Consider the following 21,777-nt stretch of genomic DNA (forward strand, 5'->3'; position numbering starts at 1 on the left):
TGCCAGGCTTGGTGCAGTGACCACTTCTCTGGGGAGCCTGCTCAGTGCCCAGCCAGGTTCTGGGTGGAAAACCTCTTCCTGATACCCAAGCTAAACCTGCCCTGACACAACTTCAGGCCATTCCCTCAGGTACTGTCACTGTCCCCACACAGAAGAGATCAGTGCCTGCCCCTGCTGTTGCCCTCACCAGGAAGCTGCAGCTGCAGTGAGCTGTCCCCTCAAGTCTCCTCTTCTCCAGGCTGAACAGAGCCAGTGCTGCTCCTCACAGGGCTTCCCCTCAAGGCCTTCACCATCCTCATGCACTCCTCTCAAGTCCTCAAACACCTTTGTATCTTTGTTACATTCCAGTGCCCACAGCTGTCCCCAGCCCGCGAGGCCAGGGCAGAGTGGGACAGTGCCCTCCTGGGCCTGCTGCATGCCAAGGACATGGCTGGCCCTCCGGCTGCCTCAGGGGCTGGGTCACACTGAGCTTGAGAATGATGAAAGAAAATGGCTTATACATTTATTCTACACATTTTAAAAGATAAGCATGAAATAAAAAAGGTACATTTCCTTAGCTCATTAGCATTTAAATTTAAGAAGCAGTATGAACAAGCACTGTGAAATTAAAATTTATCTTAAAATAAGATTTGACTCTGGTAATACTTCCACATGAAAACCAGTGTGTTGCCCTTGCACACAAGCAAGGCCTCATTTTGAAACATGTATCCATAAAGATGTGCATACATGTTTATATATGAACTTCACCCAAGAACAATATTTGCACATCCAGGTGTAAATATATAAATCTAAATATATAAAAGAAACCTTCATTCTTCCCCAAGACTGAATGCGTGATGACTTGTATCCACAACAAGGGCTAGAATTAAATGTTCATATCAAAACTACACAAGCAGAAACTATAGTTATGTTGAAACTTCTCTAAAAAAGTGGGCCTCAAATCATCAGGTATTAATCCGGGTTAAAGACTTATTTGAAATAAACTTAATTTGCTTTATTGCTGTAAAGATCATGAGAGTAAACCACAAACTTTCTGATATAGAGAAAGGGTTAATTTTTTACCAAAATAAACTACATGCTCAGAAACAAGCAAGATAGCAAATAACTGCAGCTGCAAACAGTCACACAAGGAGTTTTAACTTTTGCTGTTAGCAGCTGATATGACTTTTTAATAGCACTAAATATGTATAAATCTAAAATTTTGCTAAGCAATTATTATTTTATAAGAGATTTTTCTTTCTATAAATATGATGCTGGCTTGTGCAATAATCATGACTAATTCCTAAAGACTTAAAAGGATTACCTGTATTACAGTGCCAAATGACTAAGATCCTTAGTTAACTAAATTTTCTTAATGTGTTCTCTAATTTTGATTTTGTATTTTTATTGTTTTCCATAATTTGAATTGCTTCCTGCTCTTTCCTTAGGCACAACCTTGGCTGACCACCCATGCTATCAAGGCAGTATTTCAGATTTTGACTTCTTAAGCCTTCGCAGTTTTAACTTCCTGAGACCATTTTCCACTTCTTTTTTTCTTTTTTGGGAAAGCTTCTCTGAAGACACGGGGTGCAGCTCTAGACATGATGTTGGCACTGCAGGCAGCTCTTCAGGGGCTGTGCTTGGCTCATTTTGGCTTGTCTGCACTTCAATGCTGCTCACAAAGAGAGACCGGGAGGGGTTTTTTCTCAAAGTCAATGACTTCTTGTCAACCATAGTCTCTGTCACATCTTGCTTTGAAAACAACCTGGAATTAAGAGGTGCCGTCTCCTCCAGGAATGGACCCAAACAGTTTTCCTCACGCTCACTCATTTCTGTATTGATGGAAGTTAAAGGAGTCCCTTCAGAGGACACTTTTGTGAAATGCTCCAACTCTTCCTGTGAGCCACAGGTCTGGAGCTGAGCCTGTGCTCTGGTCACTCTCTGGCTTTGTTTAGGAGCCGGCGGCGCTGACTCAGAGCCGCAAGGAGGGCTCTCACTGAGCAGCCTTGCCGCTGGCTGCTCCAGAGAGCGAGGTTTGTGCTGGCTGTGAACCTCCTCTGGCTGTCCCTGATGAACATCCTTTCTCTGCTCTAGCACAGGAAGGCCCAGGCTGCTCTCAGCTGTGTTTGTGCAGTCCTTCAGCAGGCCTGGGCTCCTGCGCTTCACAGCACACTGAGCACTGAGAGAGGGCTCACAGTCACTGTCTCTGTTCTCTGTCTGCGAGTCTGCCCAGCCAAGATACACCTTCTTGGAGTCCTTGCTGATTTGAGGTTTGCTTGCACTACTTCTCCTCGGTTTTGTCCTCTTCACACTGCAATAAAAAGGAATTTTGTTTTTTAAATTAAAAAAAGAACCTTTACTGACTCCATTTACTGTTTTTCCAACTCTGAAACACCACTTGGGCCACCCTCTTTCTGAACATGGAAAAAAACCCCTGTGTATCATCTTGACAAGCAGCAATGTTTGTCTAGTGTGGATAATATCAAGCGTTATCCATCTGATTTTCCACTGTGCTAGGGGAGAGCCCTATTTATTAATGACTAAGCCATTAAGGAGTGAGTTCACACTCTTTTCCAAGAGGCAGAACTGAATTCATTACAGATGTTTAAGGTCAACAGAGCAGAAGTATATTGAATTCCTTTCTGAACTGGCTAGATAAAATAGCATTTCCTAAGTGCCTAAATGATTGCAAACCATTCCCATATATCCACATGCATAATGCATATCTACAGGACAGAGGGGGCAGGCAGGAGAGGCAGTGAGTGCGCCTCTGTGTGAGAGCTCCTAATCTCTATTTTAGAATGTTCCTCTGGAATTTTTCCCAGGACATTTCAAAGCATTGCTTTAAAGTTAACCACTACTCATCTAGTATCAAGCCCATTCATCTGGCAAGAACTTGGGTAATGCAAGTAGATGATATTCTGAAAGGAATTACACAGGAAAATGGGATCACAAGGGGCCTGATGGAGTGTCAGTACATAAACACTCCTCAGCAGTGCGTTACCTATGGATCTGGATTTCACACAGCCCATAAGATGAACTTCATGCCCAAGTCCTGGAGTGCATTTGGAGTCTAAACACACAGTTGCTAGAGATGGCCCCAAGCTGAGACCACGTTCTGCTGCACAGCAGCTCCCAGGACAGAGCATCTAACTCCTCTCAAAGAGGGCTCACCCAAAACAGGTAGAGCTGGCATACCTCCAAAGCTAATCTCATTGCTAAAGACAACACAGATGAGACAACAATGGTAAAAAGAAAAGTTGCCAGGGTTCACAGCAAATCCCTGATTTCACAGGTGATTTGGGGCTGCTGGCATCTCCCACAACCTGGGATGGAGTCCTGGTACCACATGGAGCAGTGACAAGTTCAGCTGATCAGCTCATCCTCCCCATCCATCCAACCAGGGATACTCTTTAATTGTGACTACTGATCCAGAATCTCAAAATGAACAACAAAAAAATATTTGTGAAGTGCTTTTTCACCCGATTCAAGCATCACATATTTATTTTGGCTCAGAGCTTCACTCAAGGAAAAACAGCCTGTTTTGACTCTGCCTAGTGCTACGTGTTACATCTATGTGGGTTGTAATAGCTTTCTCCATGCTGTAAAAAACATCAATCATTTTATGTGCTTATCCACACTACAGTAGTAATCTTGCAGTAATTTAAAACAATCTTTTGTAAAGTAGTTTATATTATTTAAAATTTTATATTGTTTAAAATTTTATTTCATAAGCTAGATTCTATCAAATTCTATTCAAATCAAATTTCACCAATTATAAATTCAAAAGCTTATAAAGAATAGTGGCATACATTTTTCTCAGGATATCTTGCTTTATTTGTTCACTCAGACTAATCTTAGGCTTCTTGTTCTCAGCAGATTCAGTAAAATATTCAGACGTCCCATTGGAAAGTTCTTCTTTCTGCTCCAAAAGAAAATACAGGTTTAAAGCATGACACATCAAACTGTGATTATTCAACAGAAAGCTCCATTTCTAATATTAAGATTTACAGCTGTTCTTTATTATTTTGATCTGAGCAGTCTAAAAGAAAATTATTTTTAATCTTTTAATATTTGGGAGTCTAGTCAGTTCCCTCCCCTTGACTCCCAAGCAACATATTTCGTATGCTAAAATACACCGCAAACAAACAACGCTGCAATGTAAAGGACGTAGCTTTCCAAACCATCTGAGGAAACTGTTGGCAAATATTTGACATCTTTGTGGCTCAAACTGTGACAAATGCCAGGAATCTCTCTTGCAGACAGGAGCACGCTTGTCAGTTTTTTTCTGAAGAGACTGACTGGCGCAGTGGTCTATACACTTATTCTCAGAGGAATTCCCATCATTTTCCATACTTACAAAAAAACATACACAGTGTTATTTGCTCATTGAACAAGGCAAGGGTTAAAACTTTTAATTCTAACATTTAAACGCTCACAGCTTGTAGTGGTTGGCTACTACAGGACACCAGGGGAATTCTTTCTGGTCTCAGCTAACAGCAGCACCATCCTTTTACATAACACGAGGTTGGGGCGAGCGGGAGGGAAGGAAAATGCTCTTTTTCTTCAAGCTGTGAGCACTTCCCTTCTCAATGAAACAATCTCAACCAGAGAAGGGCCATTTGCTGATTTCACCATTAACTACTGCACACTCAAAAAAAATATTATCTCTGAGGCCACGGAGGAGAGGAAAAAGAAGTGGTGAAGTCAAGGGGAGAAGAGGCTTTGTGCATCTCCTTGTCTTTGAGAGCACTTTTCTCCCTCAGCCCCCACGATGCAGCCTCTGACAGGACTCCCCAAATGCAGGGGAGCTCCAGCCCATTCCTTGGTGAGGCACTGGAGCCAGGTGGTGTGCAAGAGCTGAGGGACACAGAGGCACAAGGCCACAGCCTGTGCATGACCCCTGCCTGGAACACCCCTTGGGAACCTGTCACTTAGGGGAGATCAAGCCCTGCCCATTTTTATTTCTGTTTTAGAGGAGAGGGCAAGGGGACCTCCATGCTCTTTCCAGAAGAAATAGCCAGTGAAAACAGCTTCCTATTTTGCAAGATGATGGAGGGTAGTCAGGCAAAGAAGTAAAGCCATTTTGGCACTTAAAAAAGCTACAGCTGTTCTAAGCCTTCCTCTCAGAGACAAGTTACAAAAATGTGCACATTGAGCCATGTATGAAGTTCTGTCCACTCGTGGTGCAATGAGTCCGTTTACAGCAGGCAGAAAACAGCATACATACAATGTGATCCCAGCCTCAGAAATCAAGCTTAACTAGTTTAATCTGAGGGATTAATTGCTGCTTCTATTCTTGCTGGAGGTAGATTCCCCTAATTTGACTACATATATTTTCATACTTTGTAAGCTATTAAAGAAAGAAATACTACTAAGATACTTGAGCCCTATACTAATTTTAAGAAAAGGCAGAGACTGCAAAGTCTGTAGAAACTATTTTGATTTCCAGTAACAGCCACACAACTTGGAGGCTGAAGGGTCTTGCACAATCACCCTGCATCAAAGCAGCTGGAGAGCACTCATACTTGGCCAGAGAGCTGGATCCCATCTGAGTTCCTGCTGGGTGGAAAAGGGTAAGGTTAATTCTGTTAAATCTTCTTCAGCCCCCAGTGCACTGACCAGGCCAGGATCAGCAGCCCACTCAGGCAACTCTTGTCACTGCGGCAAGCAAGGCATGGAAAGGAGCCCTTGGTACAAAATCCAGGGGAGGACTGGGGATAGCTCCTGTCCCCATGTACTCCCTACTGCAGGTAAGGAATAAGCCCCAGCTCTGACCTGCCTCTGACTCCAGACCCCGCAGGACTGGGATGGTCCTGCCAGGCTGAGAGGAGCAGACCCTGCAGAGAGGCCAGGATGGCAGAACCACAGCACTTGTGAGTTGAGTCAGGCTGGAGCTAATGGCCCCAAGTTGCAGGGCTAACACATTCCCTTCACTGCGCTGTCATCGACCTTTTGTTTTGCTTTCAAATAACTTATCACACAAAGCAGTGACAGAAAGGGTTAAGGCATCAAAAAAAGTAAAAACCAAAATGATTTATATGTGAAACACTTCTGAACATGCCCTCTAAGTACAGTAGATTTTCCCCTCGGAACCACACCCTGTAAGTGCTGTATTTTGAGAGCTGAACAATTAACATAAGGCATATGAGTCAGGCTCTGAAAGACTCTGTGGGAACCAGAGAGCCTTTTGCTATTAGTAGTGATGTAAACTCCCTAAGGCTGGAATAAGTCCACAATAGAAGGCAGAGGGAGTCATAAATAACAACAGTGGGCACTCCATATACTACTAAGACACACAGCCATTATTGGTGATACTTCCTTTATTTTCTTTATTAGACTTAATAATTTTAGTTAATTAAAAAAAAAATAAAACACACCGTCTGTTTTGGGAACACTATTTATTTCCTATGGGAACTTCAGGACTTGCTAAAGAAAGAAAAAAAGCTAATCTGCTCTCATCCTGTCTAGTAATCCCTGATCCCTTTTAGGCAATGAAATAATTAAAGAAAAATATTCCAGGCATAAAAGGGAGGACAGCAGAAGCAGACATCATATAAACAATGACACCATGACAGAGAAAAACGTCAAAGCACCGCCAGACTAGCGACTCGACTCTGAGAGAGCTGCAGGGAGTGGGATCACTGCTAACAAATTAAAACCACATTTCTTGGCAAATTGTTAAAGACAGACATATTTACATTTGTATAGAGACTGGGTGGGCACAAAAGATTAAAATGCTTCTCTAGCCCTTGAACTGCCAAGTTCTATTAGAAATATGTGCTCTTAAAATCCCAGGGTAAGCTCAGTCCTCTTTGTCACTAAAACTGCAGAGAAGGGCCCGCAGAAGTGAAGCTTGCAAAGTCTTACCAGCCTACCTGCTCATGACACTGGCCTCCCCAAACCTGAATTCAAGGTCCTTAACACTTATCCAAAGAGATGTTTGGGGGAAGAAAAATCTCTATCAAAACCTACAGAGAAACATCAGGCACGCTGCTAGGCACAGAACATACTTCCTGTAAGGTTTATCAAATTGAAGATTCCCTTTTTTTTCAGCGATCTTACACCACTTACTACACACTCAAGCTGGAAAAGAAACCCTCAGAACTGCAGAAATGGCATTCACTGCTGTCTCCATCTCTCTCCAGGACAGCTGAATTCAGCAGTACAGCACTAAATATCTGTTAAAGAACTACCCATGGATGGGCACTTGTGAGGGACCCTTACCCTGAAGAGGAACTCATTACCCTGAAGCAGAGTGAAAGCTCTGGCCTTTCCAGCATGACAATATACTCATACAAATACTCTTTTCTTTTTTTGCTTCCAGTCTAATACTGGATTGAAAGAAAATCTTCAAAGTGAACACTGCTGCCCCCCCCTTTCCTGCCTCTCTGGTGTCATGCTTGCTTGCTGTCTCTCACTCTTCTCAGTGCCACAAGCTTATAAAGTAAGACTAAGAGATAATTAAATTTCATGTCTGGTTCCCAACCCCATAATACAAAACACAGTTTTAAAAATGCATTTATCAAAGTGGCTCATCAAAAATACTTAATAGAATACATCAGTGGGTTCAAGAAATCAATTTTTATATCATGGTGGCAAATGGGAGGGGACTATAAAGATAATAAAAGAGGCAAAGCTATGAACTAACGTATTATCCCAGGTCCATACAGTAAAACTAAAATTAGTGAAATGAGTAAGACAGAAACCCTTACTGAGGGGAGCTTTAGGTAAGGTTGCGATTGGATGATTTCTCTCAGTGTCATTCTAAGCTGTATCATGAGCTCAACCATCAAAGATAACCTTTAAGTTTCAGAGGTGTCCTGACAGATGATGGGCAGATCAGAGAGGTCAGACAGGACTCCTTCCAATCTGATAAGCAAAAAGGGCTCCTTAAAGCAAATGAGGAGGCTTCTGAGGGAAGGATGAATCAGACATTACCATCTAACTGATAAAAAAGTGACAGAGACAGGACTTTGGGTCTCGTCTCCTGCCCTCTCCCAACCCACATGAAGGAAAAGCTTCCCACAGTTTCAAGATGCAAATTTTTTTGCATTTCCAATGTAGTGATGCATCAGTCCTGGCAGTTCTACATATGAACTCCAACCACATCATAAAACACTTGTAGAAGTTTTCCAAGTACAGAAATGGATATTAATCTCAACCCGAAATACAGTTCCTTGATCAGATTTGTGGAATATTGCTCTACATTTTAAAGTTGACTGTCCTGCTGTAAAAGTCAGTGAATTCCAGTAAAAGCCATTAAGGTTACACTGGAATACTGGTATTGCCTTTGAAATAAGTATTTTTAAGGAATGCTGGTGGTTTTCAAAAAACTCCAATTTCAATCTTGAAAAGAATGTAACAAACAGAGAAAACTGCATCTGTCCAGGAGGAGCAGAACTGTTCAACCTTCCCATGACCTAGCAGAGAAGGCAAAAATCAAACTCCTGGATGAGCACAGTCTTCATCATCTACCACCAAAATTCCCTTGAAGGTGACACCACAGATTTTCAGTCCTGCTGCTCAGGAGACCCTCTGGTCTGCACTATTTAGTCCAAGCATTGGCCCAGTCTGTTACAAGCCCCTGTGATACGCATTCCACTCAAAACACAAGGTGTGAACCCAAGTTTCTCACTCAATACATAAGTCCTGGCAATTACAAACATTCCAAAGGTCCCCCAGGCATCACCAGATTAGCTTAAAGCATTTGACTTCTATGAGGAAAATGCCTTCTTCCTTTTGAAGTATTTGGTTCAGATTTTAACTGTATTTCACATATAGGAGGAATCCCAGACTGTTCTGAGTGTTGGAAATTCAGAGCTCTCTAGATTTGCATTTGAACACCCACTAAAGAAGAGAAAATAGAAGAATTCCTGCTGTAAATGGCAGAGAACAAATGAAATGTGATTCTTCCTAAAACTTAGGAGCTGCAGGGGGGCCTTTTTATAAATCAGACCTATGTGTAACACAGGGAGCAAATACCCCATCACACTTTCTAAAGGCACAGAAGTGCTCCCAAAATAACTGATTTATTTACATACTGAGCAGCACATGACACTGGCTGTGTGCATTTGCTTGAAGGCAAGAACTGCTAAAATTAATGTTAAGTAATTGAGCTATTAATCATTCTGATTTTATACACTGATGCTACAAGACTCAGATTCTATCTTCAGAGAAAGTGTCCACTGATAAGAAATGGAGGAGTAGACAACAGCTTTTCAACCAAATTAAGTTCTCTCAATGACACTACAGAAAAATCTAAAGCATAGTGACAGTGGATTTTTACCTTTTTAAAGGAAACCATTGTTTTGTAATCATGCATCTTCAGACAGCCATTTCCATCAATTTTTAGGTTCCTGACTCCAGTAATTATGAAAGAGGATGTGCATGTGAGACACACATTTCATGCTTGAAAGAGCTTTTTATAAAATAAGGGAATAGCAATTTGCTGTGGCGCTTGACCCCTTTCTCCAGCTTACAAATCAAGAGAGAATATCTGAGGCAGGCCCTCCTGTAATCCTGTACTACAGCTTTTCACAGGCTGGCATGAGGATCCTCTGTGTGCCTACCAAACCTCACTGGCAGCCAGTGCACATGTCCCTCAGCATCACCAAAGCAAACTGCATTTGCCCTGGCATAGCATGGGTTATATGACATAGGAGATACTCCTTGGAGCACATGATGTGTACAGTGTGATTCAGATGCCCAACACTTGGATATTTACAGGAAAAAAATCTGGAAAAAAAATACATCCATTTTATGCTCTTTTGTTGTTTTTGTGCAATTACAATATGCAGTAACACCCGGAGGAGATGTTGTAAAGAATAACTAATGCTCTTGATCCCACTGGTTACACAAACCCAAAATATGTAAAACAAGAATAGCACAGCTCAGGAAATAATTACTGTTCAACAGTTTAATGTTTTAGCTTGGTTTCCAAAACCAACACCAGTACCACCACCCTGAAAACCCCCAAGACTTCTGAGCCCACACTGGGGATCTGTCCCTCCAAATAATTTCAAATAATTACAAATTGTTCAAAAATCCTGCCGTGAACTTTACCATCATATATTTCACTTCCCTGTTCAGTCAAGTATAACTTCCTATTAGTTCTAAGAGATTTCTGCTGAAGACTGAGGAACAGATTGCTCCTTAAAACAATTTTTTAAAATCCTGTCAAATATTTTTTGCCCAACAGGAATATCAAGAATTATTATCAAAACCTTAAGTAAGTTAATCCTTTTCAAATCCCAGAGCCACCAAAATCTCACAGATTTACCACAGACAAATAAAATCTTTAGCTCCCTGCAGTTTAACACAAGCCCTGCCAGCCTCCCCCCACCTCTGCCCGTCCTCTCCAAGCCTGCAGAGAGGCAAGAGCAGAGAATCAGGTCAAATCCACATGAAGCACCAGCATAAGCTGTGACAGCAACAGTGAGAGGGGAGAGGAAAATGAGGGAGGTGAAAGGATGATGACAGATGATAGTATCTTAAATAACCACAAAACTTTGACAAATGGGATCTTGTGAACGCTGCTAAGTAGTGAGATTTAAATCAACTGGAGGACTCGTAAAAAACAACTACCAAAATGAGTAAAAGATTACTCAATTTGTCCCTACTTTTTGAGGATTGCTTCATATGGAAATAATTTTACAACCTTAATCATTTATACTGCTGCTACAGGACCATCTATATTTCTGCTCTGCTTCACCTGATTTTGCATAATGAGGTACTCATTTATTGAGAATGCATTCCACTTACTTTTTGGATTTAAGGCAAAAAATATTACTTTTTATTTCATTCCATACATACTCTAATATTCTGTCTGCTTTTCATATAAATAATGCCACAGGAAAAAGTTTTCCAATCAGTTCCTTGCAGCAATATCTTGGCCTTTTTCCAGCCATCACACAGTTAATGCACTCAGCAATTTGCATGAGCACAGCAATTGCTCTTTTCAGTAAAAATACTGCGCATTTATCAAGAGATGATTTTCATTTACAGCCCTAGTGCCTCTCTACCCAGCTCTGGGAGGTTTCTCTGAAATTCTCCAAAGCCTTCTCTGATCCTGACTAATTGAAATAATTGTGTCAGTTTTCATTTCATCATTTGTCCACTTCTCTGGATAGTTAATGCAGCAGACAGCTGTGAGACGTTTGCCATGCAGAAAATAAATCAGTTTGGAAGCTAAGAGAAGAAACTGCGACAAGTTCAGACAAATCTCACGGAGGCAATTCCCGGCATCACCGCTCTCAGGTCTCCTCCCTGCCCTCCTGCAGGAGCTCCTGCCCCGCTCAGAGCTGGCAGAAGGGAGCACACACACAGAGCCCAGCTGCTCCCACCCAGGGCAGCTCGGTGTGCACCAATCCCAGGACTGCGATGCCCAGGAAGGTGAGATGCAGGAGCACAGCCCTTCTGGCAGCGCTGCTGCAGGAGCGGCATCTGCAAGGAGAAGAGGCAGACAGCTGGCACAAAAGGGAATATTGGAAAGCTGCTGCAGCCTTCTTTTCATGCCTGAGTCAAAGACTTCAGGATCGTTCCTCTGAGATGCACTTTCTCAGGGACAGCAGCCTAATGACTGAAGCTAATTGAAAGCTACACCAACAATGAAAGGGAAGTCTCACCCTTACCTAACACGTGGTCCTGCCAAGGATCAACCCCGAAGGGATCTGGCTGAAAGTGAATCATGCAAACAACAAAAATGCAAACCAAAACCACCCCTTGTTTGCAGAGGGGTCACTGGATGACCCCAGCACTGACGAACACTGATGACAAGAATGCCCAGGGAAGCAAATGCAGGAGGAACACAGAACAGGAAGGATGAGTAAAAAAAAAAAAAGTGACAGAAGCTTGGGATGTCAAAAGTGAGAACTCATCCAAGCAATTCTTTGCCTGTTCTACTAATATGGTATTCGGCTAAAGTTCATTAGTCTGCAGTTTCCCCTCTCTACCTTTTTGAAAGAAGTAGTGAACCCTGCTCATATTTACCAACTACAGCTTAATGATTTTCTCCTGTTTAATACAGTAACTGAAAAAAATTCAGCACATTATCTAAAATTCCAGAAAACTAGATTTTATAAAATTCAAAAAAATGACAGTGACATAAAAAAGCCAGCAACAAGACAAATATTACAAGAAATGTAACATTAACATGTTGTGGATGTTACTTTCAAACCCAGGTAACTCTAGCTGCTACCCAAAGGCTGCTTCAGCTCCATTCATCCAAATCCTGGCTGCATGCTCCTGCAACATTTTTTTGCATCACAATTGGCAAGTGTGTGGGTACAGGATGAGTTGGTTCAGTGAACTGACATGATGGAAAACTAATCCTCCAACAAAAAACAGAGAAACTTCACAAATAAATCATTTTCTGCTAGGTCAAGTCAATGAACAAATTCATTCTCAGCTGAAGAATCACTTGGTCCATTGTACCCAGAAAGGAAAGGAATATGTGGCTGGATGTAGAGGGGATGTGGAGTGACCTTTTCAGCAGCAGCCCACCAGCACAGCAGCTTCACTGTAATATTTTATACACATATATAGATATATATACACACACACCAAGATTTGTACTTACAGTGTGAATTGTGCAATTCTATTTCACAGCATTTCCTTCTTCCCCTACCCAATCTGATATCACTTAACAATAAGTGTTTAAAGCATTTAAGATAACTAAATTCCACATAAAGTCCTGTACTGATCTTTACAAATTGCTGCTCTCTGAAGTTTTCATTCTACATTCCAATAGACACACTATTCCAGCATACACTCCAGTGGGACAGAGCTATTAATTACAGCTAAGTTTCATGTTTGCATGAAAGAACCAGAAGCCTCTTCCCAGTACAATCAAAAGCCAAGCAAACCCTGTCACTAAGGCTCTTAGGAGTTTTAAGAATGAGAATTCTCTAATGCTCCTGAAAAGTATTACAATGACCCAATCTATAAGTCAGATATGTATGAAGAAGATGAAATAGGCTTTTTCCCTGCTAGGGATTTAAAAAAGCACTGGGCACACCTTTAGCACTTTTTTCTCCGTCTGTACCTGTGAAGGGGTTTTTTTGGTTGGTTTGGTTTTTAAAGTGCAATATTCTGCTGGAATAGAATCGTTATTTTTGTCTAATATTCTCCGTAACTTAACGGAAAGGCTCAGTGGAAAACCTGAGACCTTTTTCATAAAGACAGGATCTTCTACTCCTCACTTTCTTTTCTGATTTTACTGAAACAGTAATTTCAAATTTCCACTTTAATACCATCTTTAGCTTAACCTCCTTCATGCTTTCCCTAGAAGTGCTTCCTCTCATAGATTCTGGTATAAAGCTGATGTGGTTATCAATGAATACTCCATTGTTTGCACATTTTCAAATGCCCATAAGCCTTCCACCCATTTCCATTTCCACTGTTTCCCCAGATAACCCATTTCAAATTTTCCATTATAGCTCCCTACATAATAATAATCAAGAAAATGTCGTCACTGACAAAGATGACTAATCTCTCCAGAGCTCTTATACATTTCCTTGGGTTTCCTCTTTTGCCATGTTCCCAAAACTGTCTTCTTTTTCAAGATAAAACTATTCAAGATAACAAACCTAGTTTGGTAAAACAGGAAACAATGGTTTTATGTTTAAACTTAGCATTAATCACTCAGCCTATTCTTCCATCTTTTCCTTAAGACTTCCAATTTGCTTATGTAACTTCAATAACTTGCTATATTGTTTCTTTACTAGAGATTTCCCTTCTTCCAAAATGCTATTACTGCCTGCAGCCTGAGTTTTAAACATAACCTCAGACACACTCGTTTATAAATACATCCTAGAAAATTACATATTGATAGATTTTCTTCTGTTTTATTTCATCCCTGCTCCTTAGAGGTGCTCTCAAATATTTTATTAGTTTATGCTTAAAGCTAATTCAACGGACTGTCTAATCCACCCTAACCTTAGTCTTAGATGAGGCACCACAGAAGGATTAAAATTGGTTCTCCCAGCAAGTGATGCTGAGGTTTGTGCTTGTGAATATCTCAAAAGCAATCTAATTATGATCTTTCCTAAGTTGTAGGACAAAGATTTCATTTCATAGCTGGCTACATCCCATGAAATTCGTTGTTTAAGCACAGCCTATTTTGGAGGTACACAGAACAGCCTAAAAGTCAGAGAAGAGGCAAAGAAAGAAGGGCTGAAGACAGGTGGAGGACCAGAACTGTGGTCAGTGAAGGAAACCTGCACCAGGATGACATAAAACTGGTTCCCAGTAATGGGAAAGGGGAACACTGAGCCTGATTTGTCTTGACAGAGCTCAGGAATGAAAGCTTGACCCAGACCATAAACCAGCATAAAAACAGTTAAAAAAAAATAATACATAATCACTACGTCTTGACTAGGTCAATCACAGTCACAGCAACACAGGAAAGTGACAAAGTCTTCATTAATGTATAGCTTACTGCATTTGTAAAACACAAACAGGCCCTCAAATTCAAGGGTGTCAGCTGATTAAAGGTTTAAAAGGACTTGCATCCAACACTGTGGCATTATTCAAACCCAAACAACGTGGAGAAGAAAACAAAACACAGCCTCATTTTCAGCCCATGACAGACTCTGCAGAGTGTATCAACAGAAAGGTCTTCTGGGTGGTCTTTTGTAGGGCAGAGTTTAGAATTCCAGCCTACTCATGGCTCAACTGCACGGAGAAAAGCAGACACACACAAAGTGCAGATTCTCTGCCTTTCTTTTGCAGTGCCAAAAGCTTGAAAAACTCTCAGTGGCAATCAAACACTCCCCCAGTCTGGCAAAGTACTCAGCTGGAGTATATGACAAATCTGGTCCTAATGTGCATTAGGAACCCTGGAACAACAAAACACTCTGGAGTGGACCCTTTAAGTGAGAGTGGTAAGAATTAAACAGATGCTCCAAGACATTTGCTGAGGGTCTGCTCCCATGTTGCCAAGTTCTTCAAACCAGGCAAGATGCTTAGGGCTACTGTCTTTTACTCCCTCCTAGCAGCACACTGCACTGCCCATCCCAGCCAGGGCTGTGCACACACACTGCATCTCTAAGCAAAGCAAACTCCCAAGAGTTTATTGTTGATTAGGCTATCAGCTCACTAAGAGATGTTTGTTTTCTTTTTAAATATAAAAGTGTATAAACTTGCCTTTTAAACAACAAGCAGTTTCCACAGATCAAGATCCAAATTTGAAATAGTAAAGCTAAAGTCCGTAACATTGAATTTTTAAATTTGCCTTCTCCTTCCCACACAAAATCACAAGAAAAACTAAAGAAAACTTCTCAACTTTTATTTTACGGAAAGATGAAAAATACCAAATGAGGAAATTGGATCTTTCATAAGAGTTCCTTAAGCAACAAGAAACCCCATAATTATTTCTCAGTCAAAATGCAGAGATAGAATTTTCTACTTCAAGCATTAAGTAGTTTTCAAGACAATACTGAAAAAGTAATAATTTTCCAAAGTACTTCTAGAGCAGGGAGATCTTTTTTTCTGAGAGTGCCAAAAGCATTTGCTTGATTCTTTGACACTTAAGGGTATGTACAAAGCTAGGAATCGAAACAAGAAAATCTGCATTTAGCATTACAAATATGAACACCCTGGCTGGTATTGGAAAAAAAAAAGGAGTTGAGTGAGTAAAAGAAAACACGTTTTTTCAAGGGTCAAGTACACTTTAATACATGTAAGATCAGCTCCTAAAATCCACCCAGCAGACCTCGGGGTGTAATTGTGACCCTCAGTGTGAGGCACAGAGTGGCACCTGGGCCCGTGTGAGCACTCCTGAGACAATCAGCACTTAACTGCAGGATAAAATCCAGAAGCCTTTGGCCCTGATGAAGCCTTCAGGATGAACTGTTTAAGGAGAATTGCTTATGGTGTTTAACCACACACCAGGGCCTTTTCCTCCATAACTGTTTGGGGATTTTTTTCCCCAGCAGGGCCAGCACTGATCTGCTTGAGTTGCTGTGCAGAACAAGTGCAAAGAAAACATACAAGAAACCCGTGGACATTATAAACAGCTACATCAGAATTTTGGAAAGTAAAATGTTACAAGGACAAAATATAAAGGGAAAAAAGATCCTTAAATCAAGGTGCTAAAATCATATCCAGCTTTCTAAACATGTGGTCTCCAAGACTTATAAGGCTCATAAAATGCTAAGCTTTCAAAATTTCCATTTTTGTCTGCATTTAGGCTTGTTTCAGGATGCCCTTTTGAATACTTTGGCCCAGCTGCTCACGTGACTTTCTGGTGCTAAGATGACAGTAACAAATACTTGCGTAACTACATCTACGTATATAAATATTTGCTTCATTTCTATTAAAAACCCCCCAAAATTTATAGAACAGTTTTGTACCTACCAATCCACCACTGTCACATGTCCAAGCACTTGGATCAAAGTCAAGTTTACTGACACAAACGATAAATTTCTCTGGAAACACACGGAGCTCTACACAAAAAGAATTGAAAAGAGGATTACAAAAGTCATAACCACTTTCAAAACCACTCACAACAACAACAACCAACATGTTCTTTTAGTACTCAGAATTACTTGTTTTTTTAATTGCACACTAACTCATTTAACGCACCTCTCTAGTTCTCACCTACTCTCTTCTACGTGCCACCCCTCCTTTTGTTTTGTTTTTATAAAGCATTCCAAAAAATCAATAAGTAGAATAAATGGAGTTCCCAAGAGGACAGTCACGGCTGCACATTAGTCCACCTGCACCCCTAGACAGACAGACCCAACAGACAAACCACCTAACAAGGATTTCTTCTGTGCTGTTCTGTGATGAGTCTTTTCATCACAGAAGCTCTACATTAGGTTTGCAGCCCACAACAGCATTCAGCCAGGGCTTGGCACCAAACCTCAGCGTAAGGCCAGGGCACAGAGTTTCACACTCGGCCTACAGAGATTTTTGAAGTCATTAAACAAGGTGGTTAACTACTACTGAATTACACATTTTACTCACAATCACATGGGTTGTTATGAACACAACAAAGTTTCTGTTTACAAAGGATTAAAAATGGAAGGTTCTCAGATTAGACCAGATGAGACAAAGCTTTATTCATACCTGGCAATGCTATGGGAAGAGCACAGCTGGATATTTTCTTGTTTACATATGCAATTATTTCCAGATCAGTATCCTCATATTTTCAGCTTGTTTGTTTTTTTGGGGTTTTTTTGGGTTTTTTTTGTTTTTTTTTGTTTTTTTTTGGTTGCTGCTGGGTTTTGTTTTTATAAAAAGAGAATTAAAATATTTTGAAGTTTGTTGTATTTCAGAATGAAGCCATAACACTCTGTTTTTGGGGCACAAGAAAGAGACAAGGCCTGCAGAAATAAACTTATGAGATTGATCTCACAAATGTGAAGAATTGTAGAATTGAAGAGTAGGCCAAGTTGCTTCCAGTAATATGCTTTTATTGTTACATTTTATAACAATCTCATCTGCTGGTTAGCAAAATGCAGGTATCTTTAGGTATTCATTGATGCTTTAGAACAGTTCAGATTTAATAGACAGCAAACGATGTTGAGATTCCAATGCAGAAGCTCTGAAATTCTAATCTAACAAGACAAGTTTGATGAAATATTTAAAGTCAACACTGATCTCTTCAGCCAATATAGACTTAGAATATAACCAGCTGGCATTTGAAGACAGATTTAAAGATTTATGAATACCATGAATCCCTACAAAACCAATAAATGATTTTCAAATATGCATTCATGATTCAGTATTGTTAAGGACTTTGTTTTTTTGTTTAATGCCAAGAGGACAGAGCAGAGGGCAGTGATGATTACAGCTCCTTTGCGCTGGCGTTGGCAGGAGAGGGCTGATCTCCCTTCCTCCCAGAGCATCCTGGCTTGAGAGAGCCTGAAGAGCAGCCCTGGTGCCATGACATCACCTACGTCAGGGCTGTCCGGGTGTGTGGGGAACCAAAGCCTCTCCTGCATACACTTGTACTGCCTGCTGATGTCACAGCACACTCCAGCAATAATGGAGTGATTCATGCTGCAACCTCTGCCTGATTCACCCTGCGGAGACTCGGCAAAATGCTGAGTCCCGTCATACTTACACAACTTGGTGAGCCTTAGCTGATTACCCCGGGGCAAGGCATGCACAAATTTAAAATTAAGTTAAAAAAAAAAATCCATCTTATCTCAAGAAACACTTCTCTTTTTATTTTTTTTATGTTTTCAGGAAATCATCTTTTTAAAACGCAAACCAAAAAACCCCACCAAAACCGCCAAGCTCTGAAAACAATTTTGATTTAAGTAGATGAAAATCTGACAGTGTCTTAGTTATGCTCTCTTTCTTTCTCCTCTAAGTAAGTCTGTAAGAAACTGATTTCTTACCACGATAACGTTTCCCTAGAGCACAACGGAGATTAACCCATCTCTTCATAAAGTAGGCAGTAATGTGCAAACTCTTGGCTGCAACATAATACAAAGGGATAATATTAAGTGTAAGGTATCTTGGGCATTCTGGTCTCAAAGTGCTGTGCATCTGCTAAGACTGGATTGAGAGAAAGCAGCAGCAGCTCAATGATACAAAGGAAAAAGTAACTGTAATGGAATATTTTTCAAAAGAAACTGCTGAACTCCATACTGAAGTCTCAAGAAATTAGTGCCTGAAACAGAGCAAAAATCTAGACAAATTAACAACCACCAAGATCTGGAACCCAACAAAAGAAATTAAATTAATTAATTGATCAGAGGAGTCATTTGATTGATAGTGCGGTGTCATGCTTTCAGCCACGATCTACAGGAGCACTGCAGATATCCATTCACTTAACCACCTTCTAGGGCAAGGGGACAGACCTGGTAGGGAAAACAAAAAAGGTAACTACAAAGAAACGCAAGCATCAAAGGGCTCAAGTCTACAGTTCCATTGAATGCGGTGAGAAATGGCCACATTTGAACTCTTCAGTATGTACAGCAGCCCGAGCTGGCCTGGCTGACTCAGCCGGTACCTGTAACCTCCAGAGGCTTTTTCACTTTCTACTCCCAAGAATGACAGAAATCCTTGTGCATCAGCAGTGTAGGAAATGGACAGAACAGATTCTATTATGGCTGAGAAAGTATTAGGACACAGCTTGTACTTTAGCTCTACTTAAATTCCCAAATGACCCTGGTAAATCAGTTAGCACTTCATTCATGAAGGTATTTAGCAACCTGACTCCCACTGAAAGTGCAAAACCTGACATCTGTGACTCATCCTCCCCAGTCTCCCTGTGCACCTCACTGAAATCAAACTGTGAAAGAGGCTTGGTCATATTTCCCCTAACTTGGATGGGGTCTGCAAGACTTAAATTATTGAAGCTTTGAAGACAGTCAGGCACCCTAGGTGCAATTAGCACAGATAAGTTAGAATATGAAGTGTTACTGCTGCTTTTATAATATCACCATTTAAAAAGAAGGAAAGCTTGCTTGTTCCAGTCTCAATCCCTACAGAGCAAGTGCCAAGGCATGTCTTATTTCTAAGTATAAATGCACATCCTCCTGAAGGGTCCCCCTCTCTCCTACAAGATCTTCTGGAGCTCACCATCGAGTTCCCTTGAGCCTCAGCTCTCATTAACAGCTACAGTTATCAATCACAATCAATCCCTTTGAAATTTATCAGCCATCTTTTTTCCTTCCCCTCAGGAAGACACCCAAAATTTGACTTCCTTTTAGAGATCAAGTCAAGATGTAACAAGTTGAACCATCCCTTAAAAATGATGAGCACCAGAGAAAAATTTGGATGCAATCCACCACCTTTATTAACTGTTTACTTAAAAGAACAATTAAGGAAAATTACTCCAGTTTGGCATCCACAATTCTTTATCACTGCTAGTAGGCTTAGTCAAATCAAAGAATTTGCCCCGTATATAAATAAGTTATTAGTGTGATAACAACATATGCCACTGTGACCTTGGAAAGCTGAGAAAGTAGCATTCCTAAAAGTACAGCTTGGAAAACAAATCTTCAGACAGTAAATATTTAAAGTTTTTCTTTCCACCTCCATTTGTTCGCAATAGTCCACATGTTTTGGGTTTTTTGTGAAAGGCATCTAAAGTGAAAAAAGTGTGAATCTTTGTTTTTCACAGGAAAAGCAGGATGCTTCTTTCTTGAAATTCTTTTATAGATCAGTGACATCCTGGTATTCTCTGAGAGGCTAAGTGTTTAATCACATGTGATTTGACTGAACAAAGTTTCAAATTCTCCTTAGAGGCCCTTGATTCAGCCAGCTACTGCTCTGTGGAAGGGAACACCTACCTCAGATCTGACAAAATAAATAATTATGTGAGAGATCAAGACACCTCTACAAACTATTTTTGCAGCATCAGCTCAAGTCTGAAAGTTTTATAAAGCCTTCAGGGAATTGCACCTGAGCTGCTAAGCTCAGCCCAGAGGGACTAACACTAAAAAATCATTTTAGTTTCCATGATTATTTAATACTTTGCTGAAAAGGCCTGAACAGATATTTGCTGTTACTTGTTGCTAAGCCTGAGAAAATATTAAGATGCACTACATTTAAGATAGCAGCACTTTGAAAGTATCACACAGCTACACTCATTAAATGTTCTGAAACCCTCTTGCACGTGACATATGATCTACTCTGTAGTCAGCTGGAGTTTGAAAAACTCCCCCAGTTCTAAAGCTGTCAGAGTTACTGCAGAACTATAAAAATGGTGATATCCTTTTTCAGCTTCCCTCTGGGGAAATATATTATCCAATTAACTATTCTGCTTCATGAAGAAAGAAACTTAAAATTAAGACCCACAAGAAAACCTTCTCCAAGAAGTCCATAGGCTCACAGCTTTTTAAGCTTTCTACACAGTTACCCAGCATGAGTTTAAATCTGTTTGTGATCTCATGGAAGAACAGACCAACTGATCCATACCAAATGCTCTATCACTAACTTCTTTTGAGCACAGCACAGAAGTCTGAACCTCAAGCTACAGACAATTTTTCTTCCAGTAATGTAGAAAGTTCACACATCCTGGGCTCAGCAAACCTAGTTGATCCCATCTTCAATTTCCTCTTCACCATGCAACACAGACAAAGCTCCCTTTGTCGATTACCAGCACACAGGCAGAAATAGAATTGTATTTAGTGACTTGAAGTTTTGTTTTTGTTTCAAAACTGGGCACTCTAAATCATCAGATCCAGGGTCCAAAAACAAAACGGAAAAACCAAACCAAACAAACAAGCCAACCCCAAGGAAATAAACAGACCCTGAAACACAAAAGGAGACGGTATAGAAGCGGTTCTAGAAAAGCCACAGTTCAGTTTCAGCTGAAATAGGCAGTAGTGAGCACTGCCTTTCCAGGGAACAGTAATTTGCCCTGCTTGTTGTACTTCAGAGTCCCAGGGCAGCAGCCGTGCCCTAAGAGTGCCCAGCAGCACTTGCTTTGCAAGGAGAGCCAGGCAGGCTGCCCTGCGCTTCCAGAGGGCTGCAGGAGCAGCTGTGCTGCCGCGCGCAGCAGCGGGGAGCCCTCCCAGGCTCTGACGGACCTTTCCCTGGGAGGGAGCCTGGGAAAATGCCTCTGAGCTGCTGAGTTATCTGCAGCAGCCTGGCAGCTGTTCACTCCCCAGCACCACCTGGCACCTGCCTGGCTCCCTGCTCCACTCCAGGCTTGTCCAAAGCCTAAGGCCAACTGCCCCCAAAACAATTCCCCGCTGACAGGCACCCATTTCTCATCACACGGTATTTTTATATCATACCTATTTTCTCTCCCAGCCTAGTCACTTCGCATTTCTCAAAGGTTGTTGTGGATTAGGACTGACTCTGCTTTTGGAAAGTAACAACAAAGTA

The 21,777-nt window shown here is 41.0% G+C and overlaps 1 protein-coding gene across 2 annotated transcripts in view; it reads right to left on the minus strand.

Annotated features, from left to right (window-relative positions):
* Positions 1-480: 480 nt before the first annotated feature.
* The window catches only part of SLX4IP (SLX4 interacting protein), a 76,639-nt gene continuing 55,342 nt past the window's right edge, over positions 481-21,777 (minus strand). For both annotated transcript variants that reach the window (XM_054514273.1, XM_054514274.1), the window contains 4 exons: positions 18,333-18,410; positions 16,339-16,427; positions 3,792-3,901; positions 481-2,290 (listed from right to left, as the gene is read on the minus strand). In XM_054514273.1, the coding sequence (XP_054370248.1) occupies positions 1,456-2,290; positions 3,792-3,901; positions 16,339-16,427; positions 18,333-18,410 (1,112 nt within the window). In that variant the 3' untranslated portion in view covers positions 481-1,455. The remainder of the gene's footprint in view (positions 2,291-3,791; positions 3,902-16,338; positions 16,428-18,332; positions 18,411-21,777) is intronic.

The sequence above is a fragment of the Molothrus ater genome, chromosome 3 (assembly GCF_012460135.2).
Source record: "Molothrus ater isolate BHLD 08-10-18 breed brown headed cowbird chromosome 3, BPBGC_Mater_1.1, whole genome shotgun sequence".
NCBI lineage: Eukaryota > Metazoa > Chordata > Aves > Passeriformes > Icteridae > Molothrus > Molothrus ater.